We start from the raw sequence: 12994 nt of genomic DNA on the forward strand, positions 1-12994 counted from the left end.
ATTCTGACTTTTGTGATAGAGCTAAGGAATATAGATAAAATCACTAGGAAAAAGCAAGCTGTGATCATGCCAGCATATGAACAGAGAAACAAGGAAGACTTTAAAAAAAATCAAACTACTTTGATTTAGGCAGCTAATAAATAGCATGAAATGAGTGGGCCCATGGTACTGGAAAACACTGATTGTTATAGACAAGTATAAAGAAATGGGACTAAGAGTACAACAGAAATAAAAGGAGTAAAATTACAGAGTTACCTTTGTGTGTATCCTTTGACAAATTTAGAAATGGCATATTTTCCAAATTTCTATGTGTACATTTTTTTGGTTGAATGTTTAGAAGAGAAAAAAACTGTGGAATAAAGCATTTATTACCTTCCCAAAGGATCCCTGACCAAGAACCTTGAGCAACTCAAACTGTGCAGGATCTGCCTTCTCATATCCTTCCTTAACATGATGAGTAATAGGGATTTCTTTAACAACTCCTTCATCCTGTAAAAAGAAATCCAAACAACACTCAAATCCAGTTGCAACATCTAATGATCAGCTCCATTTAGCACCAGAAATCACACCAGAAATTAACTGACTATCTGACCCTTTCACCTTAACACAGAATTTTATGGGCTACCGGTATATTCACTTCCCTATTTTCTAACACATACAGATACACCACCACCCCTATTATATAATTGCATGTAAATATAAACATATAAAATATATGCTTCAGGTTTCCCTTCCAACTAGGCAGTGAAAGAAGAAAAACATCAACAACTAACAGTTTTAAGACCCTCACTGGAGGGGTGCCTGACTGGCTCAGTTGTTTGAGCATGCAATTCTTAATGTTCATAGAGCATGTGATTCAATCTTAGGGTCATGAGTTCAAGGAAGGCCCACGTTGGGTGTGGAGCCTACTTAAAAAACAAAAGACCCTCCCTGGAGTATAAATTATAAGGTGGCTGCTGAGAGTCAAGAGACAGATAAAGCTTTGTAAGTTATAGGTCATGGCAAAATATGTAAGCTTCAAAAGTTCTTTGAAATGGAATTTCAGTAGCCTTTAAAGTAGTTAGTGATATATAAATGTATAAATGTTTAAATGTCCAACCAGCTACAACATGGAAAAGAAAAACTGGCTATAGGCAAACAAAATCTGCAAAGCCCAAACAAATGTTTCCAGGCCATGACCCTATTTCTACTGAAACTTAATTATATGCCAGATTTCCTACCACCTAGGTCAGGCAGAAAAGAAGCCACCCAGGGAATGTTTCTGCTTTTTGATGTAGGACTCTATTCAGCTGTGAAGATTAAGATTACACTCAAGTGAGGTGTAATTCTAGTCCCTAGAGAAACACAGTAGCTAGTATGAAAAAAACCTCAAATGTATTACATATCACAAAATAATAAGAGCTGGGATATAGTATCTAACAGTCTAACTGTATAGAGGAAATAACTGAGGCCCACAGAGTTTAAGTTCACATGACCAGTTAATCACAATGTCTAGAAGTCTTGGTAGCTTTCCAGAACACCATATTAATGCTGGTCTGGATGTCAAGAATATTCTCAATCAATTCATGCATTGATTGACTGATTAATAAATACTGACTATGGCCAAAGTGGCCATGAGCAGAATCCCAAGTAAACTAGACTTCATGGCAGTTAAAATAACTTCCATGTTACACAAGTAGTCAAACATTCACTCTCTCATGAGGGTAGGCAAAGGAATTTTAGCGTTAGGTATCCGTAGCCACTAATCAGCCAGAAATGAAGAATCAGCTCTAAAAGTATGTCCATGGATATGCATTATACATTAAAATAGTATTTCAGCAGACTCCTAAGTAGCTATGAGAGGGAGTTTCCCCAAAAAAGTCAAAAACTTTTTTTAATGAAAATACATATGCTTTGCAGCTACCATTCTGGGATTAAAGTACAGCATATCTGTATGCACCTTTCCAACAGAATACATGTATACCAAAAGCAACATCAGACTGTATACTCTTAATATTATGTTTAAAGGCGTTTTCACCAAATACTATGAATGTATTACTGGTCTTTGGAGCATATAATAAAAACATGTACTGGGATTTTTCTCCACCTGAAAGAACACTAGTAGAAGAGTCAGGAGACTAAGTTTTGCTCCTAGCTCTGCCATGCATAAGGTAAGCAGCCCCAGCCAAGTCACAAACTATTCTACTTCACTATACTCACATGACCCACAGGTTATATTAGATGGGTCTTTAAGGTTCCCACAAATCTGTGATTCTATGTTGAACATAGTACAGCATTTTTATGTATAAGTATTTTAGTTTCTGCCATTTAAGATCATCATTATAAACATGGGTCATGATGACATTAGGTTTTTTAAAAATGTTCAGAGCTAGGAAACAACTGTAGTCTATTCTAGTTACTGTCACCAAGGAAACAACTATACTCTAGTTAGTTTCACCAAACCTAAGAATGTCTTCCAAATGAAAGTGTCTGCCCAATGTCTCTTCTTCTCTTAATTAAAATCCACAGATGCCCATCCTTTAAAAATATGTCTTTCAATTTTTGGCAGCATTACCATAAGAAGTTTCCAACATGAAAATGCTACTAGATTAGAAAAGACCACTTTTCCCAGTGGATAGCCACCATAAAATATTGTTCCACTGTTTCCTAATAACTCACTACCTTGTCTTTCTTTCCCACTAGACTGTAAGCTTCCTGAATTCAGGTATTATCACATTCATCTCTGCATTCCTAAGGCTTACCACAATACTTGTTTGATTTTATGGGGGCGGACAGCCACAGAAATCCACACAATTTCATAAAAAGGGAATGAAGAAAAACTTGTTTTAATTTTTACACACACACATATGTGTGTGTGTGTATATATATATATATACACACACACACATATATGTATATAGTATTTATTGTTTTTTGAGTATAGTTGACACACAATGTTACATTACTTTCAGGTGTACAAGGTAGTGATTCAATCATCCTATATGATATCCTATGCTCACCACAAGTGTAGCTACTGTCACCATACAACACTATTACGATACCATTGCCTATATTCCCTAATGTTGTAGCTCTTATTCTCATGACTTATTCATTCCGTAACTGGAAGCCTGTATCTCCCAATCCACTTCATCCATTTTGCCCATCTTCCAGCTACCCTTCCCTCCAGCAGCCATCAGCTTATTCTCAATTGTAAAAAGAAATATTTTAAAGATTAACTAGTAAAAAAAAAAAACCCTCAAAATTATTTTTAAATGCCTTGAAAAAAAAACAGAAAAGTATGTATCCAGAATTAATTTTTTAATACATAAAGGAAATAGGGAAACAGGAAGTCCATTCTGGATAATGGAATTTTGTCAGTTTTGAACAGAACTGACTTTATTTCCAAATTTAATGAAATAAGCATTTTTTCCTTAAAGTGTGAGGAATATAAACATTTTTCCAGATTATTCATGGTCAGTATTTTTATTATACTGTGTTGTACTCAATATAAATGAATGGCATAATGACTCCAGAATCTGTACTTTTTTAAAAATGCTGATATTAACTTACTCTTTGGCCATCTGTCTTCTCTAATAAAAACATATGTTCCTGAGCAAGCAACTACTATGCATTATATTACTAAATTATGGCCAGTTTGCCTTTAAGCAAACAGTAGCTTACAATGCTCTAGCTACAAATAAAAATCACTAGTAAAATAAATATTTATTTAATACTTATGTTTGAGTCCCACCCTCAAAGGTTATGGTTCAGTAGAACTAGGGTGAGATATAACATTTGTGAAAACCTCCCCAGATGATTCTGATACATGTTCAGGATTGAAAAGTACTATTTAGGTGCTTCTAAGATACAGTTATATAGGTATATAAATATAGATATCCACACAAATACACACACATACACACATGGCTACTTATTACAGAAGTGTTTTATAATTTGCGTGTACTCTTTTTTTTAATGTCAAATTATCTGATACTCTCTGTGTCACCATTTCCAATATTGGTCTTTCTTATTCATCTCCTCCCCAGCCCATTCTTGTCTACTGCCTAACATTTCTCAGCCTCTCCAAGGCTATACTTACTGATATTTACTATTAAAACATTATGTTTGTGTCATCTGCAGCCCTCCTTCCTTCCTCTATTTCACTTTCTTCTGGTTCTGCACCATTCCAAAAGCTTTAGACTGGTAGCATTCTAGCCTGAAATAAGATAGTAATGTACCTATCAGCAATCCATTTGTTTTCTCCTAAGAGTGAATCATCTTCAAAAAATTTTCTCTATCCAGGTATAATAAAGTTGTGATTTATTACATAATCTTCCCATACAAACCATCTTTTAATTATTCACTCATTCAGAAAAATCAACAACATTCATAGAGCACGTGTATTAGGCACTGTGCTACCCACTGGGGACACAGAGATAAAATGTGGACTTGTGGATAACAAATTTTGTCAGATATATCACATCCTTTAATGAAACAAAAGGTACACAATATGTTATGGGCTGAATTGTTTCCCCTCAAAACTCATGTGCTGAAGTTTCAACCCCCAGTACCTTAGAATGTAATTATTCAGAGACAGGGCCTTAAAAAAGGTAGTTAAGGTAAAATAAGGACATTAGGATGGACCCTTATCAAATATGACTGCTGTTCTTATCAGAAGAGGAGATTAAGACATAGACACACACAGAAGAAAAAACATGTGAAAGCACAGGGAGAAGACAGCCATCTACAGCCAAGGAAAGAGGCCTCAGAAGAAACCAACTTGGCCAACATCTTAATCTTGAACTGCTAGCCTCCATAATTGTGAGAAAATAAATTTGCTGTTTAACAAGTTAGTCTGTGGTAGCGAGTTATGGCAGCCCTAGCAAACTTATACATAGTACCTAATTATAGTTGATCTCTATAAAGAAAGTTGCTACTGTGAAATTAAGATCTAATAACTGTGAATAGGAACCACAGTTATTTCCAACACCATATGACAAATTGAGACAAGAATGATTGTGAGTTAGTGTTGTTGTTGTTGTTTTTGAATATCATAGTAATTGTTGATAAATATAAAAATTATGAAGGCTCACTCACAACCAAAATAGTATGCTCTGACCTCTACAATTTGTGAATCATCTTTTTAATTCAGGGGCCCAACAATGCTGTAACACTGGAAAAATATACTGATAGAGTACAAAACAAACTGCCAAATACACTACTGCTCCAATCTTTTGACAACTGATTTGAAATCACCTGTTAATGTGAAAGAGAAGCTGAAGAAAATTTATTAGGAAATCATACTATATAATGCTATTATGACTACTTCCTAGGACTATGGTACTAAACATAGATACCACCAGAAAACAGGTCAAAACAAAATAAAAGGATGGACCTAGAAAGTATAATGCTAAGTAAAGTAAGCCAGTCAGATAGAGAAAGACAAATATCATATGATTTCACTGATATGTGGAATCTAAGAAACAAAACAAATAAGCAAAGGGAAAAAAAAGAGAGAGGGAGAGAAGCCAAGAAACAGACTCTTAATTATGTGAATAAACTGATGGTTATCAGAGGAAAGGTGGTGGGGGATAGGTGAAATAGATGACAGGGAAAAAAGAGGGCACTTGTCATGATGAGCACTGGGTGATATATGGAATTGTTGAATCACTGTACTGTACATCTGAAACATATAACACTGTATGTTAACTATACTGGAATTAAAATAAAAAAGTGAAAATAAAGAAGAGAAATTTTTAAAGCATAATTGTTTGGGTTTTATGTAACAATGCAATATCCATCTGTTCAAACATTTGCTATATTTCTGGGTAGATAGAAATTCCAGAATTCTTGATCACCCAGAAATTCCAGAGCATGTAGTTGTGGATTTTTTAAAATGTACATGCAAAGATCTGGGAAAGCAGTTTGATGTACTCTTCTCATGCAGTGAATAATCCAGGATCATTGAAAACAAAGCTAAGTATCAGCATACTTTGAAAGAGGCCTAACAGTAATAAAACGTAAATGTCAAAACATGACCACGGTGAACAAAACACCTCAAATAATGTACATATTGGAAAGTAATTACAGAATATTTAGGTTAGGAAAATAGTATCAATTTGTACTAACTGAAAACCAAACAAGGGTGGCAAGCTAGTTCCCACTTGGCTTAGATTATTCTATTTACTAGGATCAGCTCTTCAATTCCCTCATCTATAATATGGCAATAAAACCTACCCTATCTATTTCAGATTTGTTGAAATCCACAAAATGTCTACAGAAATTGAAGTTATTGAGTTATTTATACTATTTATCTTTGCATCTCTTGTGGTATAGCATAACTACACCTTCTATTGGCTAGGCATCAATATTTAGATGAACAATAATTGTTTATCAAAGAGTTTTGCATATCTATAGTACCAGGGTTTGAATTTTTTTTTTTTTGCAGAAATTTTCCCCTTATCACATTATCAGTATTTTTTATACTGCATTATGTTTTTTTCAAGTTTTTCTTTAAATTCTAGTAGTTCACATATATTGTAATATTGTTTTCAGGAGTAGAATTTAATTATTCTTCACTTACATATAACACCCAGGGCTCATTACAGGTGCCCTCCTTAATACCCATCACCCATTTAGCCCATTCCCCCACCTACCTCCCTCCATCAACCCTCAGTTTGTTCTCCATAGTTAAGAGTCTCTTATGGTTTGTCTCCCTATATTTTTTTTCTTCCACTTCTATATTCGCCTGTTTTGTTTCTTAAATTCCACATGAGTGAAACCATATGGTATTTATCTTTCTCTATTTTTGCTTAGCATAATACACTCTACCACCATCCACGTCATTGCAAATGACAAGCTTCATTCATTTTATAGCTGAGTAATCTTCTATTGTATACATATACAACATCTTTTTTATTCATTAATCAGCTGAAGGAAACACAGGCTCTTTTCACAATTTGCCTATTGTTGATAATGCTGCTATAAACATCGGGGTACATGTGCCCCATCAACTCAGCATTCTTCTATCTTTTGCATAAATACCTAATAGTGTGATTGCTGGGTCATAGGGCAGTTATATTTTTTAATTTTTGAGGAACCTCCGTACTCTTTTCCAGAGTGGCTGCACCAGTTTGCATTCCCATCAACAGTGTAAGAGGGATCCACTTTCTCCACATTCTCACCAACATATGTTGTTTCCTGTATTGTTAATTTTAGCCATTCTGACAGGTGTGAGGCAGTATCTCAATGTAGTTTTGATTTGTCTTTCCCTGATGATGAGTGATGTTGAGCAATTTTTCATGGGTCTATTAGACATCTGCATGTCTTCTTAGGAAAAAAGTCTATTCATGTCTTCTGCCCATTTCTTAATTGGAATACTTGCTCTTTGGGTGTTGAGTTTGATAATTTCTTTATAGATTTTGGATATTAACCCTTTATCAGATATGTCATTTGAAAATATCTTCCCCCATTCTGTAGGCTGCTTTTTAGTTTCCTTCACTGTGCAGAAGTTTTATCTTGATGAAGTCCCAATAGTTCATTTTTACTTTTGTTTCCCTTGCCTCAAGAGAAATGTACAGTACAAAATTGATAAAGCCAATGTCAAAGAGGTTACTGCCTGTGTTCTTCAGGATTTTGATGGTATCCTGTCTCACATTTAGGTCTTTTATCTTTCATAAATTTTGAATTTGTTTTTGTGTATGGTGTAAGAAAGTGGTACAGTTTCATTTTTCTGAATGTGGCTGTCCAGTTTTCCCAACACAATTTGTTGAAAAGACTGTCTTTTTTTCCATTGGATATTCTTTCCTGCTTTGCTGAAGATTAATTGACCATATAGTTGTGGGTCCACTTCTGGGTTTTCTGCTAGGTTCCATTGATCTGTGTGTCTGTTTTTGTCCCAGCACTGTACAGTCTTAATGACTACAGCTTGAAGAAGACTATAGCTTGAAGTCAGGCATTGTGATGCCCCCAGCTTTGGTTTACCTCTTCAACACTCCTCTGGCAATTCCAGGTCTTTTCTGGTTCCATACAAATTTCAGGATTGTTTTTTCGAGCTCTGTGAAAAATGCTGGTGGTATTTTGATAGGGATTGCATTAAATATGTAGGTTGCTTTGGGTAGTATAGACATTTTAACAATGTTTCTTCTTCCAGTGAATGAGTATGAAATGTCTTTCCATTTCTTTGTGTCATCTTCAATGTCTTTCATTAGAGTTTTATGGTTTTCAGAGTACCTTTCTTTTACCTCTTTGGTTAGGTTTATTCTTTGGTATCTTATGGTTTTTGGTGCAATTGTAAATGGGATCAATTCCTTGATTTCTGTTTCTGCTTCTTCATTATTGGTGTATAGAAATGCAAATGTACTTGATTTTGTATCCTGTGACTTTGATGAATTCATGTATCAGTTCTAACATTTTTTGGTGGAGTCTTGCAGGATTTCTACATAGAGTATCACGTCATCTGCAAAGAGTGGAAGTTTGACTTTTCCTCACTGATCTGGATGCCCTTTATTTCTTTTTGTTGTCTGCTGAGGCTAGAACATCCAGTACTATGTTAAATAACAATGGTGAGAGAGGACATCCCAGTACTGTTCCTAACCATAGTGGAAATACTCTGTTTTTCCCCATTGAGAATGATATTACCTGTGTGTCTTTAATATATGGCCATTAGGACATTGAGGTATATTACCTATTCTCCTACTTTGTTGAAGTTTTTTTATCAACAATGGATGTTGTGTTTTATCAAATGCTTTTTCTGTATCTATTGAGAGGATCATATGGTTCTTGTCCTTTCTATTATTAATGTGGTGTATCATATTGATTGATTTGTGAATACTGAACCACTTTACAGCCGGAAATAGATACAAATGATCACAGCAAATAATTCTTTTAATGTACTGTTGGATTTGATTTGTATCTTGTTCAGAATTTTTGCATCCATGTACATCAGGGATATGGGCCTGTACCTCTTTTTAGTGGGATCTTTGCCTAGTTTTGGTATCAAGGTAATGCTGGCCTAATAGAAAGAGTTAGAAAGTTTCCCTTCCATTTCTATTTTTTGGAATAGTTGGAGAAGAATAGGTATTAATTCTTTAAATGTTTGGTAGAATACCCCTGGGAAGCCATCTGGCCCTGGACCTTTCTTTGTTGTGAGATTTTTGATTACTGATTCAATTTCTTTGTTGGCTATGGGTCTGTTCAAATTTTCTATTTCTTCCTGTTTCAGTGTTTTTCAGTGTTGGTAGTTTATATGTTTCTAGGAATTTATCCATTTGTTCCAGGGGCCAAATTTTTTTGGCATATACGTCTTCATAATATTCTCATAATTGTTTATATTTCAGTGGTGTTGGTTGTGATCTTTCCTCTTTCATTCATGATTTTATTTATTTGGGCATGTTCTCTTTCTTTTTTGGTAAGTTTTTTCTAGGGGTGTATAAATTGTATTAAGTCTTTCAAAGAATCAGCTCCTAGTTAGATTGATTTCTGCAACTGTTTGTTGTTGTTGTTGTTCCTATATCACTTATTTTTGCTCTAATATTTATTATTTCTCTTGTTTTGCTGGATTTAGGCTTTCTTTGCTGTTCCTTTTCTAGCTCCTTTAGGTGTAAGGTTAGGTTGTGTACTTGAGACTTTTCTTGCTTCCTGAGGTACACCTGCATTGCTATATACTACCTTCTTATGACTGCTATTGTTGTATCCCAAAGGTTTTGGATCATCGTCTTTTCATTTTTATTTGCTTCCATGTACTTTACATCTTCTTTAATTTTATGATTAACCCATTCATGCTTTTTAACCCATTCCTTTTTTAGTAGGATGCTCTTTAACCTCCATGTATTTGTGGTCTTTTCAAAAATTTTCCTGTGTTGACTTCCAGTTTCATAGCATTGTGGTCAGAAAATATGCATGGTATGATCTCAATCTTTTTCTACTTGTTCAGGCTTGATTCATGACCCAGTATGTGATCTTTTCTGGAGAATGGTTCCTGTGCACGTGAAAAGAATGTGTATTCTGCTGCTTCAGGATGAAATGTTCTAAATGTATTAGTTATGTCCATGTGGTCCAGTATGTCATTCAAAGCCATTGTTTCCCTGATGATTTTCTGCTTAGATGATCTGTCCATTGATGTAAGTGAGGTGTTGAAGTTCCCTACTATTATTGTGTTATTCTCAATGAGTTTATGTTTGTTATTATTTGATTTATATATGTCAGTGCTCTGAATTTGGGGGTATAAATATTTACAATTGTTAGGTCTTCTTGTTGGATAGGCCCCTTTATTACGATATAGTGCCCTTCTTCATCTCTTGTTGCAGTCTTTGGTTTAAAATCTAGTTTGATATAAGTATGGCTATTTTCGCTTTCTTTTGACATCCATTACCATGATAAATGGCTCTCCATCCCCTCACTTTGAATCTGCAGGTGTCCTTTGGTCTGAAATGAGTCTCTTTTTAGGCAGCTAATAGATGGGTCTTGTTTGGTTTTGTTTTATCCAATCTGATACCCTATAACTTTTGATTAGTTTACTTCATTTTCATTGAGAGTGATTATTAATAGAAATTTAATTCCATTGTATTACCTGTAAAGTCGGTGTTTCTGGAGATGTTCTCTGTTCCTTTCTAGTCTTTGTTGCTTTTGGTCTTACTTTCCCACTCAAAGAGTCCCCTTTAATATTTCTTGGAGGGCTGGTTTAGTGGTCACAAACTCCTTTAGTTTTTATCTGGGAAACTGTTTATATCTCCTATTCTGAATGACAGCCTTGCTGGATAAAGTATTATTGGCTGCATATTTTTTTTCCTGTTCAACATGTTGACTATATCATGCCACTCTCTTCTGGCCTGCCATGTTTCTGTGGGGAGATCTGATGCTAACCTTATTTGTCTTTCCTTGTAAGTTAGGGACTTCTTTTTGTCTTGTTCCTTTCAGGATTTTACCTTTATCACTATATTTTGCAAATTTAAGTATGATCTATCTTGGTGTTAGCTTGCTTTTAATTTTGATGGACGTTCTCTGTGCCTGCTGAATTTGGATGTCTGTTTCCTTCCCAAGATTAGAGAAGTTTTCAGCTATAATTTCCTCAAAAAAACCTTCCGCCCATTTTTCACTCTCTTCTTCTGGGACTCCTATATGAATGTTACTATGCTTCATATAGTTGTTGAGTTCCCTAAGTGTACATTAGTGATCCAATATTTTTCTTTCCCTCTTCTTTTCAGCTTTATTATTTTCCACAACTTTACCTTCATTATCATTTTGTTTGTTCTTCTGCTTGCTCCCTGCTTGTGGTCATTACATCCAGTCAGTTTCACATTTTGGCTACAGCATTTTTTATTTGGGCTGGACTAGATTTTAGGTCTTTTAACTCTGTGGTGAGGGACCCCTGGTGTCATGTACATTTTTCTCTACCCAGCTAGTATCCTTATGACTGTTGTTTTAAATTCTGGTTCAGGCATATTATTTTTATCTGTTTTGATGAGATCCCTATCCTTGACTTCTTGTTCTTTCTTTTGGGATGAATTTCTCCATTTTGACATTTTGTGTAGCTCTCTGTCTTCGCTGTGTTAGGAAAGTCTGTAATACTTCCTGCTCCTGAGAGTATTAGCTATATTAAGAAGAGGTCCTAATGCTTCCAGGAACAGGTACTTCAGAAACTGTTTCTGGTGTAGGCTGTGTGCACTCTGCTGTTGTGTTTTGGCTGCTGTTTCCCTCAGGTCAGTCCCTGCAGATTTTCTCCTTGTCTGCAGTAGGGAGTGCTTGGACCTTGTCCACTGTGTAGCAAGTTTTAATTAGGTGTGTTTTAGTCTCCTTGTTAAAAGAGGCTAGATCCTATCTCCCCTAGAGCTACATCTTTGCAGCCATCTGTGGTCAGTAGACTTGGTGCAATTGGGCAGTTTGTGCTGGTCCTCTGAGTGAGGGGCCTGTTGATTCTCCAAGTCTCAGATACACTTGCCTCAGTGTAACAACTACAGAAAAGCACTTGGAGAACACAGGGGTGTGGGGCTTGGTATAAGTGGTGCAAGTTTCCACCCTGGGCACTGCACTGCTCACTGAAGTCCGTCCTTGCTGATGCGCAGGGGTAAAAATGGCATCACCCGGCTCTCTCATCCCTGAAGAGGGAATTTCATGCCCGCAACTATTCAGGAAGCCCTCTCAGAAGAGCAAACAATCTCACCTAGTTTGTCGCAGGCATCCCTCAGATCCCTATCTTTATACTGTCTGTGTCTGAGCCTTCTGCCCACCAGGTGGCACAACGTTCCTGTGTTTTATCTCAGGCATGCCAGGTGGGATTCAAAACTCCAAATTTCAGGGACCTGGCACTGCATGGACCCATGCTGATGCTCTGAGAGAGGGTCTCACTGAGCTGTGGCTGGTTTGGGTTTTTTCCAAAAGGTCAGTCACAAGAACATGTAGGGCAATAGAGTTTATGGTAAAGCACAGCAAAAAGCCAGCATCAAGGTTAGCTGACCTCAGTAGGTGTCTCTGTTCCTATACTAATGAACAGGCCCGCTCAATGTTGCCCACGGGCTCTTTTGTCTGTGGAGAGGCAGTGCCACCTCTCCCAAATGCACTCAAAGAATGCGAACTGTTTCTCCCAGTGTGACTCAGGGGATCCTCAGACACACTGTCCGCTCCTGAACTTCCCACTTCCTCCTTCTCCACAGGAGCACCTCTATGCCCATCAGGCTCCACACTGCCAATGGCACAGACTTCTAAAACTTCAGATCTTGAGCTCCACTGCTTGTAAAAATTTGCGATAATCAGCCCCTCATTTTCCCCATCAATTTTTTGTGGGGAATGTTTTTTCTGCAATGCCCTGCATCCATATTCTCGCTCTCTCTCTCTCTCTCTCTCTCCCATCACCCTGATCAGGGTTCCTTCCCTCTACAGTACCATGATTCTTTTCTCCCCCAAATCACATCTCCACATTCCATACCCTCCAAAATGTGGCCTCTTTTCTCACTCTGGTTGTGCAGATTATTTTCTCAGTCCTCAGATCATTTTCCTGGATGTTCAGAATGATTTGATA

The 12994-nt window shown here is 36.4% G+C and overlaps 1 protein-coding gene across 1 annotated transcript in view; it reads right to left on the reverse strand.

The window, feature by feature from the left end:
• Window positions 1-12994, reverse strand: part of RPS6KA6 (ribosomal protein S6 kinase A6) — a 186298-nt gene that overhangs the window by 118242 nt on the left and 55062 nt on the right. Inside the window, exon 3 of the mRNA XM_048213614.2 lies at window positions 373-489. Within this exon, the coding sequence (XP_048069571.1) occupies window positions 373-489 (117 nt within the window). The remainder of the gene's footprint in view (window positions 1-372; window positions 490-12994) is intronic.

This window comes from Ursus arctos, chromosome X (assembly GCF_023065955.2).
Source record: "Ursus arctos isolate Adak ecotype North America chromosome X, UrsArc2.0, whole genome shotgun sequence".
Taxonomy (NCBI): domain Eukaryota; kingdom Metazoa; phylum Chordata; class Mammalia; order Carnivora; family Ursidae; genus Ursus; species Ursus arctos.